This window comes from Lactuca serriola, chromosome 6 (genome assembly GCF_051521515.1).
Source record: "Lactuca serriola cultivar US96UC23 chromosome 6, Lser_US96UC23_V15, whole genome shotgun sequence".
NCBI lineage: Eukaryota > Viridiplantae > Streptophyta > Magnoliopsida > Asterales > Asteraceae > Lactuca > Lactuca serriola.
In genome coordinates this window covers 170,948,842-170,966,004 of record NC_136413.1, presented here as the reverse complement: position 1 = coordinate 170,966,004, position 17,163 = coordinate 170,948,842, and the positions used below count along the sequence as shown (strand labels likewise).

Sequence of the window (17,163 nt, the reverse complement as noted above, 5' to 3'; positions counted from 1 at the left end):
ATCGACTTGCGCAACAAGATTGCCAATGAATTTTTGAACGATGCGTTACTTTGCTATGTTGAGAATGAAAAGGTAATGGAACGGTTTCAAAAGATGTCCACACGAAAATGACAAATTTAAATTGTATAGATGATAGATTGTTGTTATGGTTTTAACTTTTATGTAATGGATCGCTTATTTGTATTAGACATAATGAATTAGTTTTTGGTTTTATATTAAGTTTGATCGGAAAAAAAAAAATTTGGCAACACCTACTATCAATTCCTGCGTCCATTTCTGGTAACTGGGTCGAACAATGATTTAAACGTCCTCTATCAATCACCGCTGTTTGATGTGAAATACTACGAAACAGGACCCGATTGTTCCTTTTATCTGAATGACAAACACTACAAGCATTGTTACTATCTTACGGATGGAATATATCCATCATGGGTTGTACCCTCCCAAACTGTTTTAAATCATTGTTTAAATCTCTATTACCAATTTCACTAAATGGTCAATGACACTAAAATTATTTGTATTATGTTATGGTTTAATGCTCTAATCATCGAGCACAATAACCGATTTAAAGATTGTGTAAACCAGGGAACACAAAGGTGGAAGAGCTGCTACAAGGAAGCAAATAATACTTAAATTTTGAAAGGATAATCACAACATAAAAATAGAATCAAAAAAACTAACGTTTATGGTTTTAGTAATCAGATTCTCTCATTTAATCGCACAAATTTTGCTGACTATTATGTATTCTAGCTTACTTTGGCATTTCAACGAGCATTTGATTCGACATATTTCAGTGTAATTTGCTCACGTTTAAAATAGTCCGATATAAATTTAAGATATTAATGTCTTGCTTCAACCATGAAAAACGAGATTTTTCATAAAGGCAATTTTAAATAAGGGAATATAAATAACCAAAAATATATTTAAAACATACTTTCTGTATTAAAGATAACCAAGACAAATAATACCAAAAAACACGTCCATGCTGAATAACAATTTAACAAGACACCAACCAAAACTTGTTCTCATAAAAAATAAACTTGTTCAAACAAACTTCAACTAACCATAACTTACCAAAATTACCCTTCTCCCTCAAGCCTTCATGCGGTTATAGAACTTGAGCTTCTCCTGTGTAGTCTGGAAACGCCCATGTCCAAATTTGGAAGAAGTATCAATGAACTTGAGCTTAATCTCCTCAAGCGCCAGCCTGGACGTCTGTGCCAGCAAGGATTGACGAAGTGTCACCACCCTCTTCTTGGGGCCCACACAGCAACCTTTGATCAACAAATAGTCATCCTTCACCACTCCATAGTGAGGGAACCCACCCATTGGAGTTATATCCTTCTCAGTCCTACATCAATCAAACATTATTTACACATTAAGTCCTCCTATAACATTTATTTACATTTTTAGTCCTTAAAATAACAAACCTGTCAAACTCAGTAAGAGCAGTATGCGACTCTAGTCCAGTTTTCCCAAGCTTGTAAATCTTCTTGTTCATTTCAGTACGATGATGGTAACCATTCTGCCCGGCTCGGGCAACTGTGAAGGAAACTCGGGCAGGGTGCCACGCTCCGATACACGCCACCTTACGGAGACCTCTGTGAGTCTTACGTGGCAGCCTAGTCACACCCCAACGAGTCACAACACCTTCATAACCTTTACCTTTTGTAACTCCAATTATATCAATCATTTCATCCTTTTGGAAAACTGCATCAATTGGGATTTGCTTTTCGAAAAATCCATAAGCAAAATCCACCTTTTGAGCAATTGTTCCTCCGTTTACTTGAATCTCCATTAGGTGTGCTTTCTTCTGCTTCAACCCTTTCATTTTCCTGATCTGGGTGTGGGCTAAGACCCGGATTACAGTTCCATATTTCTTCATTTTCTCAAGCTGGGATTGAATGTCCTTTTTGCCCTCGTCAGATTCAAATTTCTTTGAGTATTTGGCAAATGCTTTCTTCTTGGATTTGCACCAGTTTTTGTAGAATCTTCTCTTGATGTCTTCGCTCAGATGTTGAGCCCAAACAGTGTTCAATGAACGAAGGCCACGTGGCGTCTTGACATAGGCTACCACTCCAACAACCACCATGGGTGGGGTCTCGATGATGGTCACTGCTTCGCATGTTTCCTTCTTGTGAAGCTCTGTGAATCAAAAGGAAGATGTTTTTTAATCAATTAGATTAATCAAGAATTTGAGAAAGTTTCAGACTTTTTTTTCAAAGATTGAAAAGTAAGTGGAAATCTGAAGAGGGTTTTACTTGATCCAGGCTTCTCGACATCTCTGACAATGTGAGTCATCCCAGCCTTGTAGCCCAAGAAAGCGGTTAGCTTGCATGGTTTGGTTGGGTCATCCTTGGGGAAAGCCTTCACTGTAATGGATATAAGGAAGAAAGACATTGCATAAGATATAACATGATTTAATGATATCAGATTGTGGCTTTAGGTCTTAGATTACATGTAGTTAAAGTGATTAAGCCAACAAGGATTTAAGTAAAAGAAACCAATTATATCAAATTGAAGAGGAAACGTTATTGTTCACATCATAAACCTCAAACTACAAATGAAACATTTTGATGTTGATTTGTGATGCAAATAGGCATGGCTTTGTTGACACAAAATCGCAAATAAGTTTGTTAAACAAAGCCATAATCATGTAAGTCCTTAAGGTATACCTTTCCCTCTGTGGCGAGCAGCACGCTTCCTGGGAAGAAATCCAAGGGAACCATGTCTGGGGTGCTCAAACTTCCTGTGAGACATCCTACTCTACCTCCTCCTTCACCTTTAAAGTTAACAAGAAGAAAAAACGATTACAAACAATACACACCTCAAATTAGCTTTAAATCGAAGTATAAACAAGCATATACATCTCTAAATCGACGTACACACAAAAATAGAGGATTCAAAATGATTGCAAAAGAAAGATGCTTCTCTTTAAACAGAATAAAACTCGTATATGGTCAATTGAATATGTTAGCCATAAATGCAGATCGACTAAATTGCAGAATTAAACGATATAAAGGTTATCATCTATGATTAGCATACAAAAACAGCAATCGAGGATCAAATGTGTTAGAGAGATGTTGAAAGGATGAGAGAACCTGCTAGTTGCTGCGAAGATAGCCGTGCGGCGATAGTTGCCCCAGTGAAATGCATCTAAAACCCTAGCAAAATATATATAATCGTCGTAGTTTCCATTGCACAACAAGCCCCCCTAAACTTTACAAAAAGCACAGAAATTCCCCTCAGTTTTCTAAAAGACACCTAACGGGCTTGGGCTAAAGTTGGTTCTTGTCTTCCTGGGCCAGGGCCTCTAACTCTGTGTGTATTTCAATTTTCAAAGGCAATGTTTACATCATATTGATAAAAACTAGAATTCATTTTATAGAAATAAAAAATACATGTTTATTTTGTCTAATAAAATAAAACGAATCATCGTTGTTATTGAAGAATTGTTTATTTACTTTTGAAACAGCATTTGTTGTTAGGGCCTAGTTGAAAATATATTTACTATTTTCAAAAGGATTTTACTAAAAAGTAGTTGCGTAAAATATGGTTTCAACATATTAAATATTTTAATATATTAAATATTTTAATAAGTTTAAAATAATAAAATTGTTAACAATAAACCTATCAAAATATGATTCAAGCTCACCTTATAACTTGTGGCCTCTTTAAAGTTCAAAATAATCATTATACAAGCTAGGGTCTTAAATCCAGCACACATTAAATGATTATGACTTGAACCCTAAAAATTAGGGTTTTAAGTCAGCATACGTATGTTGCGCATACCACTTTGTCCTTGCGCGTACATGCATGGCTCCACATTTTCCTTGTTCTTACTATGTCGTGCATACGACTTCAGCTAGCCCAAACACATAGAGGCCCAACCTCTAAGCCCAAAATAACTTCATGGCCCAGAACAATTAAATACATTATTAAATAAATTAGCAATACCTTGAAATCACGGATGTTACAGAATAAGAAGCTTCAAATAGACTAACTATGGACACTTATGCAAGTATAGTCCATCCTTGTTATTCTTTTATCTCATTTGATTATCTTTTCACAAATAACTCCGTCTACCACCATCTATTTTCGTATTAAACCCCTCCCCGCCATATTCCTCACATTTTAAATCTTGCATAGTTAAATAAATTGGTAAATATTCCCATTTTTCCCCATTTAAATCTTCAAATAATTGTAAAGTCTTTATTCAAGGTTTTACCTCCATAAAAAATTAATTTTTTTTATTATTTTATAGTTAATTTTATTTTATTAAAATATTTTTTTTAATTTCCCATTTTTTCTCAAAAAGTTCAAAACTTTTAGGCCCAAAATTACGATGTTACAATTTTATGTGATGTTTTTGTAACGTCCGGATCCTGGTATGTATTTTAAATCAAACTAGTCATTTTTGCAAAGGGACTCGACGAGTTAGAGGCCCAAACTCGTCGAATAGGAATGAATTTTTGGACGCGGGACTTGAAATCTACTCGATGAGTTGAGAGCCTCGACTCGACGAGTAAGATGCCAGATTGAAACCCTAATTTTCAGGGTTTGCACCCTATTTAAACACCTTAACCTCCTAAGGATGGCCTCATTTGTAGTCTCCATCACTCCAACCCCTAGCCATGAAACCCTAATCCACCTTCGAGTGTTCTTGAGCCATTTTTGGGTATTCTTGGTGATTTTGAAGCTTGAGAAGGAAGGAGAAGCTTGAGGATTCAAGAGGAAGGCAGTGGATCTGAAAGTTGACCTGCATTTCTGACTCATTTGAGGTATAAAGTTGATACGTTGGCTTTCCTTTGCTTAGATCTTCATTTAGGGTTGTATTTTGTTACTTTTGGGCCATATTGAAGTCATTTTTGGGATTTGAGTGTATCATTAGGTTTTGACTTCAGATCTAGACACTCATGAGCTTATGAGACTTAAAGTTGTCAGCTTTATCAAGCCTTGACTATTCCCCATGCCCTAGACCTCTTATATAGCTTAGTTTTGGTGTTTCTAGCTTTGTGGCACCATACATGAACATAAAGTTAGCAACTTTACGTGGTAACTTAGTCCTAGGGGATCAGATCTATGGTTTGGAAGCATTGAACTCGACTGGAAACGACTGAATGAGTTCAGCCTATGGGGGACTCGACGAGTTGTTCATGCAACTCGGCGAGTTGGGTTGTGGTCCCCCAACTTTTTCTGTTGCTGGGTAAACTCATTGAGTCTAGGAGATGACTCAGCGAGTTGGCCATGATTTTGGGATTTAGAAGATTGAAGAACTCGACGAGTTCAAGGAGGAACTGGTGGGTTAAGGGAAATGTCTCGACTCTGTTATGAGGAGGAATTCAACGAGTTGGATCGAGATTTCTAGGGTTTTATGGATATGGAACTCAACGAGTTTATGGACCAACTCGGCGAGTTGAGTCAACCAGGATGTTGACTTTGACCTGGATATGGACTTTGACTAGGATGTTGACTTTAACTTTGACCATTGACCAGAGTTGACCCTTAAAGGGGTTATGAGTATGAAAGGGGTAATTAAAGGAGATTTTTATATGTAGGAGTTTGAGAGGAGTTGATCCCAGAGCCGAGGACAATTCAACTATTACACGACATTTCAGGTGAGTTGTCTTCCAGAAGAAGTGGGTCGAAGGCACCAATGTTGACCCACTGGTATGAGTTATAGTAGAGATGATTATCTTTGTGATAATTATTTGGTATGTCACTATTTGTTATGCTTTATGTGCTAATATGTTATGATATTATGTGATAGTGGTAAGAGGGGTAGGATAGACCCCAGTACCGGTCGATAGGCCCGAAAGGGTATGCCAACACCCGGATAAGCTAGGCAGTAAATGGCTTATGTGTTTACGAGCTAGAATGTTATATGGTAGAAGTAGGGTTGAAATAGTCTCTGGTACCGATCGAAAGGATCGAAGGGATCGAAGGGGTAGGCAAGCACCCTGGTATGCTAGGATAGGTACCGGTCGAAAGGACCGAAGGGGTAGGCCAGCACCCTGACATGTTAGGCGAGTTATTGGTTGCAAGAGACCGAAGGGGTAGGTCATTACCCTGATATGCTAGGCAGCTACCGATTGAAAGAGACCAAAGAGGTAGTCCAGTACCCATATATGTTAGACAATATGATTATTGTATGGTATGTGGTATGATGGGGGAACTCACTAAGCTTTGTGCTTACAGTTTTCAGTTTTGTTTCAGGTCCTTCTTCTTCTTCGAATGGAAAGGAGTCGGCACGATAGCAACGCATCACACACATGAGATTATTGAGATTTATACTCTGAAATTATTTTCCTATGATATGTTTTTGAGATGGTTGACATAGGGTTTTCATGATATAAGATAACATTGATGGCATTTTCAGTAATAGTTTTATAAATCTTTGAATTTAAAATGAAATTTTTGGTCTTGAAATTTGGGATGTTACAAATTTCTTTTAATTTCATAATAAGATTGAACGGATATTTAGTAAAGATGATATTTATATATTTTTTATGTTGGATTAGGTGTGTAGGACATTAACTAAATTATTAGCAAAGTCCTTTTGGGTTTCCCTCAGACTAGTAAAAGACTGGAATGTTATTTGGAGAAAGAGACTGATTTATTAATTTATTATATGATTAATAAACTAATTAGAAGTCAAAATAAATAATTTATTAATATGTCTTGAGAAAAATATATCAATTAAAAATTATATTGTTTAATTATAAATTAATTAGAAATTCATTGAAATTGATTTTGGGATTAATTGGAATAACTAAAAGTGGAAGGACTAAAGGTGACAATGTTCAAAAGATTGAACATTGACCAATTCTAGAACCTCCCAAGAGGGTTGGACGAATTCTATAATGGTTCAAGGGTTTTCTTAGGTACTAAAGGTGCATTGGATGCTTTAGGAAGGAAGTTAAGGGGATATGACTTATCGTAAGAAACTGTCTTATCCTTAGTTCCATTGATCATCTATATAAACCCTCCTTAGGTTTCATATTTTCGGCCATCATACCTCTCAAAATAATTCTAAAAATTCTCCTTCTTTCCCCTCTCTCCTCTTTAGCCTCAAACTGTTAGAGTTTTGGTGTGAGTCATCAGAGGCATGAGATTTCTGGTGTTGACTTTCTGAAGTTCTACAAAGAAGGATTAATAGTTTATTTATAATAACAGACTAAAAGGTATTTTTTCTGTTATCCCTTCTCCTAAATCGAAAATAGCAATGTACTTTAAAGTTTTTAAATTCAAATTGTTATTTGCATATCATAGTGAGAACATAAATCCTTTAGGGTGTATGCGAACTTAAGGTTTTAGGTTTTCCGCTAAAAATATGATTTTTGTTACCTATAAAACTCATCATTTTATTATTTAACTAAATTATAATCTTACATTTTAAATAATGAAAAAAATACTAATTTGATTGTAATATACTTAGTTTAATGAATTTTTATTATATTATATCAGTCTTGTAGAAAAAAGCATTTGAAATAATATGTACCAGTTTAGATGTACATTTTTTACATAATAAAACATGTTGGAGTCTAAAGTTTATTTTGGAAAGTCTGAGTGAATATTTGTTTTCAATGTTCAAATTTTGCTAAAGATGTTCTTAAAGATTTGGAGTGGCTTAGGTGTTTTTTGTTTTTGTAAAAAACTTTTTCAGATCATTTATTTTTGTGCGGCGCAGCGCCACACTTGTCCCCTCGTAGCAATTTGTGTTTTGGAAGGTTTCAGACTACAAAATCTATGCGTGTGTTGTGTCCGGCGCAACACTTGACTTGTCTCTCCAAACATTTTCAGATTTCATTTTTTCCAAGTTTTTTTTAGAATTTTGGTATAACTTTTTTTTAAAACTTTGATTTATGGATTTGATATAATTTTTTTTATAGTTTCCACAACTTCTTATAACTTGTTTTTTTTTTCTTTTTTTTTTTTTTTTTTTAGTTTTGATTTTTTAAATTTTTTTTACCATTTTTATTAATAATATTTTTAGTTTCGATTGCATATTTTTTAGCATGTGCAATTTTTTTCGAACTTTGTAGACATCGTTTGCACTATTTTCTTAAAAAAATTATTATTTACTTTTTTTTATGTTTTTTAAAATTATTTTTTCTCTAGAATAAAACTGATAGTTTCTTTTATATTTTTTAGATTTTTTTTAGAAATTTTATATTTTTGTTTTTTTGCATGTTCTTTTTAGTATTCTTTTAATGTTTTAAGAGTATAATTATTAAAATTTCGGTATTGAGAATTATTTTCAATTTATAAAATTAGTTTATTTAAATATCAATTTACCACAGATGTTAAAAAACAAACATGTTTCTTATTATATGTTGCAGCTGTTAGGTATACCTCTTCTGTTGCAGAGGTGGTCCGTAGACTTCATGAATTTTTGTTTCGAAAAACAAAGAGCACCTTAGCTTAGATGTACCTTTTTCTGGGGAGGAGATGGTCAGGTGGAAAAAGAGTTTTGCGTCGGATGATGTTGGATAATCGGGGGTTGGCTTGTTATGCTGACTCTTTTGGTTAAATGAAGGTGACATTTTTTATAATGAACCTATGTCATATGAGTGTGTTTGATTAAAAAGTGTCCATTGTGCTCATTAAAGTGGAATTGTGTGTGCTTTTCGAAGTTTTGAGGGATGATCGATTGTGTTTAAGATAATTTGATGATCCAAAAGAAAATTGGTTCTTACTCAGGTCACTTTTTGTTTGGAGACTTTTGATTTGTTTGCAAAGTGAAGATATGACTTATATCGATTTGTATGAGATTTTTTGATGGGGGTGTCAAGATGATTTTTGTATTTGGGTCTTATGGGGATCTAGATGTTTTTGTTCTCTTAACTCATATTTTTTGGAATTTGGATAGTAATTCATTTTTTTTGACGAGTTAACAAGATGTAATAAGTTGGTGTTGGTAAAAATTCACATTTTAGCTAGGCGAACATTATCGAAACAGATTGGGTAAGTGAGACATTTTATTTTGATTTTGGCTGGAGTTTCTTTTTGATTCAATTCTAGTTATTTCCTTTCTTGGCTTAAATCGGGTTGTAGTAACTTTACTTATTCTTCATCTAATCCCAATTTGACATCTAACTTGTTAAAAGACCCTAATTTGAAGGGGTGTTTGGCTTAGTTTTTCACCAATGTTTTAAAAACCAGTTGGACCGGAAATCGGGGAAGTGAACGGTTCAACTATCACCGATTTTATGTCTATTTCTGAACCGGTTTTTACAAAACCGGTTGAACCGGTTCAATTAAACCGGTTGAACCCGTTAAATTGAATAAAAACATATGGAATCGAAACCTTTTGCATAATAAACTTTGGTAGTTTTTTCATATTTATTAAATTTTTTTGAATAAAAGCATATGATAAATATTATGAAGTTTTTTGATACATTTATATGCATCTAGGACTTTATTTGCTTTTTAATGCACATAGATTAATGTAAAACTTATGGTTATGAGTTATTTTAATGTACTTAGAATGATCTACAACTTGTTTTGGCAAATTCACTCAGCGGTCGAACCGGTTAAACTGGTTGAACCGAAAATCGGTCATCAATCCGGTTCAACTAAAAAACCGATTTTTAAAACATTGTTTTTCACAGTCCAAAAGTCCTTTTTGAAAAAGAAAAAAAAAGTCATTTTTGGAAAAGAAAAAAACAAAGATGTTTGACAAAACTAGTTTTAAAAGCTACTTTTAAAATTTTTATATAAGGAAAATGAATTTTTTAGAAAAGTCAGGAAATCCTGACTTTTTGTAACTTTTCAAAAAGGACTTTTGGTTGCGAAAGTTAAGCCAAACACCCCTGAATTCTTGTATTGTTTATATTTGCAGCTAGTTCTTTGCTAATTTATATAATAAAATCTTTTCTTTGTTCAAAAAAATATATAAACAACTAATATGAAAAGTGGTTATATCTATAAGGACATATTTGTTACTTAGATTATTTTAAGGTTCCATGACAACCACAAACGATCAAAGTCGAGTATTTCAAAGCTTCACGACATCCAAAGATGACATAGACAGATCATTAGACAACTGTTGTCCACTAAGATCCAACTATTCAAGCTCAACTTAAAAACCAACTTCAATCCACAACTTTCAACTTCAATTGAGAGATATACTCCAGCTCAATCCAAAAATGGCCTCAAATATGTAACACAAATTGATGGAAACAAGAACAAGTGGTTTTATTCCAGAAAGAAGATATTAAATTATATAAAAATAACTAAACTTTATGTTTCTTCATGGGATTACAGACAGATTCATCTTCTTCTTGAAGTCTATCCCTCACAACCCACAAAAATTACCCAAATTTAAAAGAATCAATAAAAAAGATTTAACCCCAAAAAAAAAAGAAAAACAAAAAAAGACTTTGCAAAATCAATCATCATCAATGTATCAGGTCCCGATCCCTTTCTATCTACACACATTCACTGATAAATATTTCACTCACAGACCAATCAAAACCTTCATCCAGACCTTTCTTCTTTCTTCTGTAACATCTCTAATTCTTCTTTCTTCAATCTTCTTTCTTCACGTCTGTATCACTTCAGTCACAATCCAATCCACAAACTTCCAACACAATCCCACCCCTGTCCAAAAACGGGTTGACCCGGACCCACAACAGAGAGAAAATCGACGCCAACAAGATCGACCACACAATCAAAATCGTCGGAACCCCACTTTGCTTCCCCATCATACCCTTCAAGAACGGATAAAGATGCAAAATCACCCAAATCGCGAAGAACAATCGACCAAAAAGCGGACCCCATGATTCGTATCCATTGCTAATCGCATCTGATATCCCAACAATCACACCGATTATGTTGATGATTAAGAGGGTCAATGGCGGGATTAAGAGGGTCGTCCATTTGAAGAGATAAAGCTCTGCAAAATCACCATCGTCTCCTCCTTTTGACGTAACTGTAAAATTCGTGTTGACTCCGGCCAATACTTTGAGTAGACCTTGAAAAAGGGCAAAAAGATGAGCTGAGACACCACCGATTACCCAAAACTGTTCGTTTCTCCATAAATCATCAATCCCGACACCTCCCCATTGGATTTCGAGAATGCTTGTTACAGCAATGGATAAAAACATGAGCATGAAGAGAATACTTGCGTAATTGCTTATCTGCAAATTTGTACAACAATCTCATCAGTCATCAGTCATCACCAATCTTTTTAATCTTTGATAGATTTTCAAAATACTTACCTCAGGAACAATAAACTTTCCAGTGAGTAGACAAACAGCAGGAAGTGTACAATAGGCAACCAAGGGGACAGATGTCAACGGATAAACAACCGAATTTATATATGAAAACCGCTCCAACGGTTTCAACCCGCACCCGTATCCGTACCAAATCGGACAATGTCGGCTCAACAAGATTTCAACCGACCCGAGGGCCCACCTAAGAACTTGATGAAGACGATCCGATAGATTAATAGGAGCCGAACCCTTAAAAGCCGCCCTTTTTGGAATACAATAAACCGATCTCCAACCATGACAATGCATCTTGAATCCCGTTAAAATATCTTCCGTAACCGACCCGTAAATCCATCCAACCTATTTTTAAAATTAAAAAAAAAAAAAGTTAAGTATATATTAAAATAAGAAAATAACCGCTATGCGTGTCCATTTCGTTGGTCTCGTTTTGTTACAAAAACGGGACCGTGAAATGGATCTTGGGTCCTGTTTCTGTTTCGGTAACAGAAACAAGACCTACAAAATGGGTCCTGTTTCTGTAAAAGAAACAGGACTCACAAAATGGAAGAGGATTTTAAGGGAATACCTCTTTTCCCCATTCGGTTTTATCTTCATAACCGCAACTTATAACATGAATGGCTTCTTTCAAGAGTGATGCGGAAGTTGCTCCGGGAGGAACACCGCCGTCTTCCAAAAGTGTTGAAGCGATAAAAACCGGAGATTGACCGAATTTTTTCTCAAACTTTATTTGAGGCATGAGTGATGACTTTTCACTATCGATTCCTATATTCAAAAGAAGAAGAAAAAAAAAATTAGGGTTTTTGACATAAAAAGATTTTGAAATTGGTCCCCTTTAAAAGCACACGATACTTACCTTCGATTCCTTCTTCGATATTCTCTAACGCATGTATTTGTGGTGAAGTCTCTTTATTCTTCTTATTACTCTTGCTTGTTTTCTCCTTTGACTTCCCTTTTCCTTTCTTCTTTCTTGATGACAAACAACAACAAAACCATTTTGGCAAACAATTGCATGTTTTCCCAGGTGGTTTCTTTTTTGTTGGGGCATCGTATCCATACAATGCTTGTCTCCTAAACACACACCCCGTTCCCACATATATTGGCCCTTGTATTCCATCAAGCCCTTTCATATTAATCTAATACAAAATATCAAGTTGAAATTAGTTTATGATGATGACATTAATGTTATATATAAAGATTGAGTTGAAAAGTTAGTTTGCATACATCGAAGAACACAACATTACGATTTGAGTATCGATCGTGTCGATCAATACCATCGAATCTTTGAGGAAATTGAACATAACAAATCTTCTTTCCGGATGTGGGGTCCATCATGAAACACATAGATTCTCTAAGTGCTTTAGAGTTGTTGATGTAGTGATCACAATCGACATTGAGCATATAAGGTGCGTTTGAGATCACAGCCGACACCCGAATCTTTTCAAGAAAAAAAAAAAGATGTTAGAAACAAACCATGAAGATATATCTAAACAAACAAAAAAAAACTATAAAAATCAAGAAAGTTTTTTCCTACCAAAGAATTCATGGCACCAGCTTTCTTGTGATGATCAAATCCAGGTCTCTTTTCACGAGATACATAAACAAGACGTGGCAATTCATTTCCTTCTATGTCATGTACACCATTATTCCCAAGAAAAACCTATTTTCATAATAAAAGAAACCTCTTGTTATTATTAAGTTTATATAAAAGAAAACCAATATATTTATATTATATTAAGCACACCTGAATCATTCCAGGATGATCCCTAACATCATTTCCTGGCCATGGAGTACCATCTTGCATAGTCCATCCTTCTTCCGGAACCTTCTGTGCCATTGTCACAAGCCCATTGATCCTCACCTTAAAATCTTCATACTCCCTCTATAATTTTATAACGTTTATCATCATATAAGTATATATAGGTTTGACCTAAAAAGTCAAATAAGAAGCTTCTTACCTTCATAGCACGACGTTCCCTAACAAATGAAGGGTGTACTTTATCTTTAAGATAATCAACTTTTTCAGCAAAATACCACTCAGGGGCACGTGGCTCAATGTTAAACTTCTTGCAAAAGGGTACCCATTTTCTTGCAAATTCAGAAGTTTCTGAAAGAGCTTCAAAGGTAAGCATGGCAGCACCATCATCAGAGACATAGCAAGCCACCTTGTCCACCGGATAATCCACCGCCAGGATTGACAACACCGTGTTGGCGGTGATAAGTGGCGGCTCTTTCAACGGATCCACTGTACTCACAAACACATCTATAGGAGCTAACTCAGATGGCTTCCCCTCTTTCTCATACCTAAAATAAAAAACTTAGGTTAAAATTTTTTAAACTAGAGATGCAAGAAAGATTAATGGGAGTTGAATAAATAACAATTTATGTACCTTAGTGATAATCGATCGAGGTATGTTTCACGTTCAATTGGGAACCATTTTGGGAATTGATCAAAGATCCATGAAACAGCAAACCATATTTCACAAATAACTGAAATGAGCCACAAGGCGTATGCATCGTTCACAGGGTGGAGGATTCTATAGTGGAAAAAGAGGCCAAGAATCACCATACGAATCAATATCACCATTCGATATGGATTTATCTTGCTTGAAGAAATCGGTAGCTTTCTTGAAAGTGGTTGCCTCCCTTCATCCATCCTATAAAGATTTTTAAAAAAAAAATAGTCTTTTTTTAGTAGATTGCATGTTATATTAACAATTAACAATAATAAGAGTATAAGACACCTTTCATCTAAAACTAAGTCGGATAAAATGATGCAACCTAAAAGCAAACATGGGTCCTTAACTCCTTAACTCCTTTTATCTTCTTTTTTTAATCGAGAAAACGATAACACACTTGAGGAAATAGAAGGAAAAGATAAATGAGGGCAACTTTTGTAGAAAGGGAAAGACTTTTTCTTTGACTTTCTATATTGAGTAGTTGTTTCTACAATAAGTCGTAAAAGAATATTTATATGTAGCTTACCGGATTAATTCTTGTCTCCATTAAGTCAAAAAGAAACAACACCTAAAAAGGTATGCATGAATGTATATAACAAGACAATAAACTACACCTTATTGCACCTTACATTACATCAAATGAACTTTTTTTGTGCCACTAACTACCAATTATGCTTTCACAAGTCACAATGCGCATTTATAGTTCTTTTTTATCGATGAAAATTGAAACATTAGTTGACTTAAGGAGTGTTTAACTTTCAATGAAATATCCCAAACACCCTCCTACAATGACAAAAAAAGAAACAGAATCTTGGGGGGATAAAATCAAAAGATATGTGACCTTAACAAGAAATATTGTCAATACAAAGGTAAAGTTGCAACTTTTATGGAGCAAAAAGTGTCCAATAAAGTAACAATATACGCAAGATTTTGTGTCATTTCTATATAAAGATTCGATATTTATAACTTATAATTACTCTAGAACTAAACTAACAAACAATTATAACAAAAAAATTATATTTTGAAAAGGATCCACTTACTTGGGCATATCAGGATCATCAACATCTCCATCATTATGTCCACCACCCTCATGTTTAACCATTTGGAGTTTATCATTTTGCCTTTTCCTCCATTCCTCCATTCTATCTTTCCAAGCAACTGTTCCATACCCATAAACTGCCAAATCTTTCTTAGGATCCATTGGTCTAGGTGGCACTATAAACACCAAAAAAAGATTAGTCAAGAAAACTAATTGTCTTTAAAAAAAATTCAAACTTTATCATAAACCAATTCTTACAAGAAACTTGTGAAGCCGTATCAGAAAACGGCATTGGATGGACACGTTTTGTCCGATTCATAAATGGTGGAATAATTAAAGCATGCTTATCAGCCGAAATCCCATCGTCCTTCAATAAAACAAAAAAAAATCACATTAATTAAAAACGTTCACAACTTGAAATCACAATAAAGTTTGTAAATCTTGATTTTGACCCAATGACACTAACTCTAAGCCTCTGCAAAAGCTGCAAAAAGGTTATTCTTTCAACAACCCCTGAGCTGGTTCACACAAATCAGGTACACAGTGGCCCACTACGAGCACAGTGTCCAAAGGTCTTTAAAAGTTGTATAAATTCATAAATTAAACTATCAAGAGAAATAGAATTATGGCTATTAAGCCTATTACATATTACTACCTCTTGACCAAAAGTAAGAAGAGGGATCTCAGGGTTCAAGGCGGCTGCATCCACCTCAGAAGGGGTGGCAAATCCGGAAGCATTAGATGGGCCCCGCCCAATGTTAAGACGCGAAGAGAATGCCATGTCAGCAACATTGTGAGGATCTCTTCCTGAATAGTTTGCAAGATCAAACTCATTGTCCAAATCATCAAATCCCTCCTCATCTTCATCACCATCTACTCTTGGACTCCCTAATCAACCAAGATCCAACAAATTAGATAAAGATTCACAAAATCTAAGTGTTTCTAGTAAAATTGGTATGAAAAAGATAAAATTGACAATTTTCTGGTCACCTTTAATCCGCTTGTATCGAGTTTTGCATTGAGGACAAGCTTGATTACCCTCTCTTCTTTCATATTCATAGCAAGGTCTACAAATCGGGAAAGCACATTCATTGCAAGCGACAAATGGTTCTCCATCAACTGTTATTTCAATCTCATCTCCACAAATCTGACAAATCTGTCCACTCAATTCTTTAACAGAAGTCACCTGTTGAAAGAAATCGAAAGTAGTTTAGATTTCATCGAAAGTCAACTAACTGATCCTTAAATCTTGACCGATAGATCCCAAATTAACATGGATTCCGAGAAAAGGTATAATCTTTATTTAACTACCTAATAGATAAAGAAACAAGAGATTTCAAGTGATAATCTTTGAAATCGAAGATGAATTTTGTGATGTGAAACCCGAATCTACCATATGAACAGTGATTCTTATCCAAAAAGAGTAGTTTCTTCAACACTGTTGAAGCCACCGACAGAAATAAATATAGAAAATTTGCTTTTTTTGGGCATGGGAACTCAAATTAGAAGTCCAAATGCACGAATTCAGTTCAAGAAGTAGAAATATTGCAACATTTAAGCCATAAATGGAAGTAAGATTTGAAACCCAGTTGAGATAAAAAGAAGAGGGATTTAGATTGGGAATTCTAACTTACTCTTCCAACTTCATCCGCATTGATTAGAACAAATTCATTACGATTGTGTGAACCCGCAACAAGCCGTCCTTTTGTATCCATTGAATCACCGAAATACACACAAACTTAAACACATAAACACTGAAAGAAACAGACTTTGAGAAATCCAAGAGAACGCACTTCACACGACAAATCTCTTGAAGAAACCCATGAACAAAGTAGAGACTAGAGAGCTTTCCTCTCTTTGTTTCTCTCTCTAACTCTCTCTCTACACTTGTTTTGTGTTCTTTCTCTCACTTATTTAATATACCCATCAGAGAGAAAACCAAACCCACATTATAATACGACTGAAAACGAAATGTAAACAGCAAATACGTATATAATTTGGAATATAATATATGAAAGATAAAAACCAAGATGTTGATTAAAAAAATCAAGTGGTAGTTTCGATTGATTCCTTTCTTGATGGAGAGAAGAGAACCCAGTTGGGGGGGTTTGTTGAGCTGTAATGTTTTGTGTTTGTGGATCACAGAAAAGGGGTTAATGGTTGAAGAAGAGATCAATGAAAAAGATAACTTGTGTTAATTTTTTAGAGAGAGAGATGGGCGTTGAAAGTTCAACGCGTAATACATAAGGGACACAGACACAGATCGCTTTGATGGATCTGTGGGAGGGTTTTTTGATGATTTTAGTGAGAGAAAGTAGAGTATGAGTTGTAATTCGGAGGAAGTGGGGCCCTGTCGAGGAGATGGTGGTGGTGGGGAGGTGGGCCCCACCATGTACGGTGGTTCTTGGAGGGTCCGAGCAAGGGTAGGATA

At 35.0% G+C, this 17,163-nt stretch overlaps 2 protein-coding genes across 2 annotated transcripts; both read right to left on the bottom strand.

Moving 5' to 3' along the window:
- Nucleotides 1-920: 920 nt before the first annotated feature.
- On the bottom strand, nucleotides 921-3,214 carry LOC145057354 (large ribosomal subunit protein uL3z). Its single transcript, XM_079005170.1, has 5 exons — nucleotides 3,102-3,214; nucleotides 2,676-2,782; nucleotides 2,262-2,372; nucleotides 1,431-2,145; nucleotides 921-1,351 (listed from the first exon to the last, which is right to left on the bottom strand). Exons 2-5 carry the CDS (start codon nucleotides 2,758-2,760, stop codon nucleotides 1,093-1,095), a joined length of 1,170 nt encoding a protein of 389 aa, XP_078861296.1. The 5' UTR covers nucleotides 2,761-2,782; nucleotides 3,102-3,214; the 3' UTR covers nucleotides 921-1,092.
- Nucleotides 3,215-10,198: 6,984 nt separating this feature from the next.
- LOC145057353 (cellulose synthase A catalytic subunit 2 [UDP-forming]-like) lies at nucleotides 10,199-16,616 on the bottom strand. Its single transcript, XM_079005169.1, has 14 exons — nucleotides 16,367-16,616; nucleotides 15,723-15,918; nucleotides 15,388-15,620; nucleotides 14,991-15,099; nucleotides 14,734-14,908; nucleotides 13,625-13,891; nucleotides 13,193-13,538; nucleotides 12,979-13,116; nucleotides 12,769-12,894; nucleotides 12,459-12,671; nucleotides 12,091-12,370; nucleotides 11,803-11,999; nucleotides 11,226-11,576; nucleotides 10,199-11,144 (listed from the first exon to the last, which is right to left on the bottom strand). Exons 1-14 carry the CDS (start codon nucleotides 16,445-16,447, stop codon nucleotides 10,563-10,565), a joined length of 3,294 nt encoding a protein of 1,097 aa, XP_078861295.1. The 5' UTR covers nucleotides 16,448-16,616; the 3' UTR covers nucleotides 10,199-10,562.
- Nucleotides 16,617-17,163: the final 547 nt, after the last annotated feature.

Excerpts from the sequence above, each read along its gene's own strand:
- LOC145057353 (XM_079005169.1), bottom strand. The coding sequence starts at position 16,447 with ATGGATACAAAAGGACGGCTTGTTGCGGGTTCACACAATCGTAATGAA. Across the intron at positions 12,672-12,768 it reads CTGGTGCCATGAATTCTTTG|ATTCGGGTGTCGGCTGTGAT; the intron begins GTAGGAAAAAAC and ends TTTCTTGAAAAG. Across the intron at positions 12,371-12,458 it reads GTAATGTTGTGTTCTTCGAT|ATTAATATGAAAGGGCTTGA; the intron begins GTATGCAAACTA and ends ATTTTGTATTAG.
- LOC145057354 (XM_079005170.1), bottom strand. The coding sequence starts at position 2,760 with ATGTCTCACAGGAAGTTTGAGCACCCCAGACATGGTTCCCTTGGATTT. Across the intron at positions 2,373-2,675 it reads TGCTCGCCACAGAGGGAAAG|TGAAGGCTTTCCCCAAGGAT; the intron begins GTATACCTTAAG and ends TATCCATTACAG. Across the intron at positions 2,146-2,261 it reads TGTCGAGAAGCCTGGATCAA|AGCTTCACAAGAAGGAAACA; the intron begins GTAAAACCCTCT and ends TTTGATTCACAG.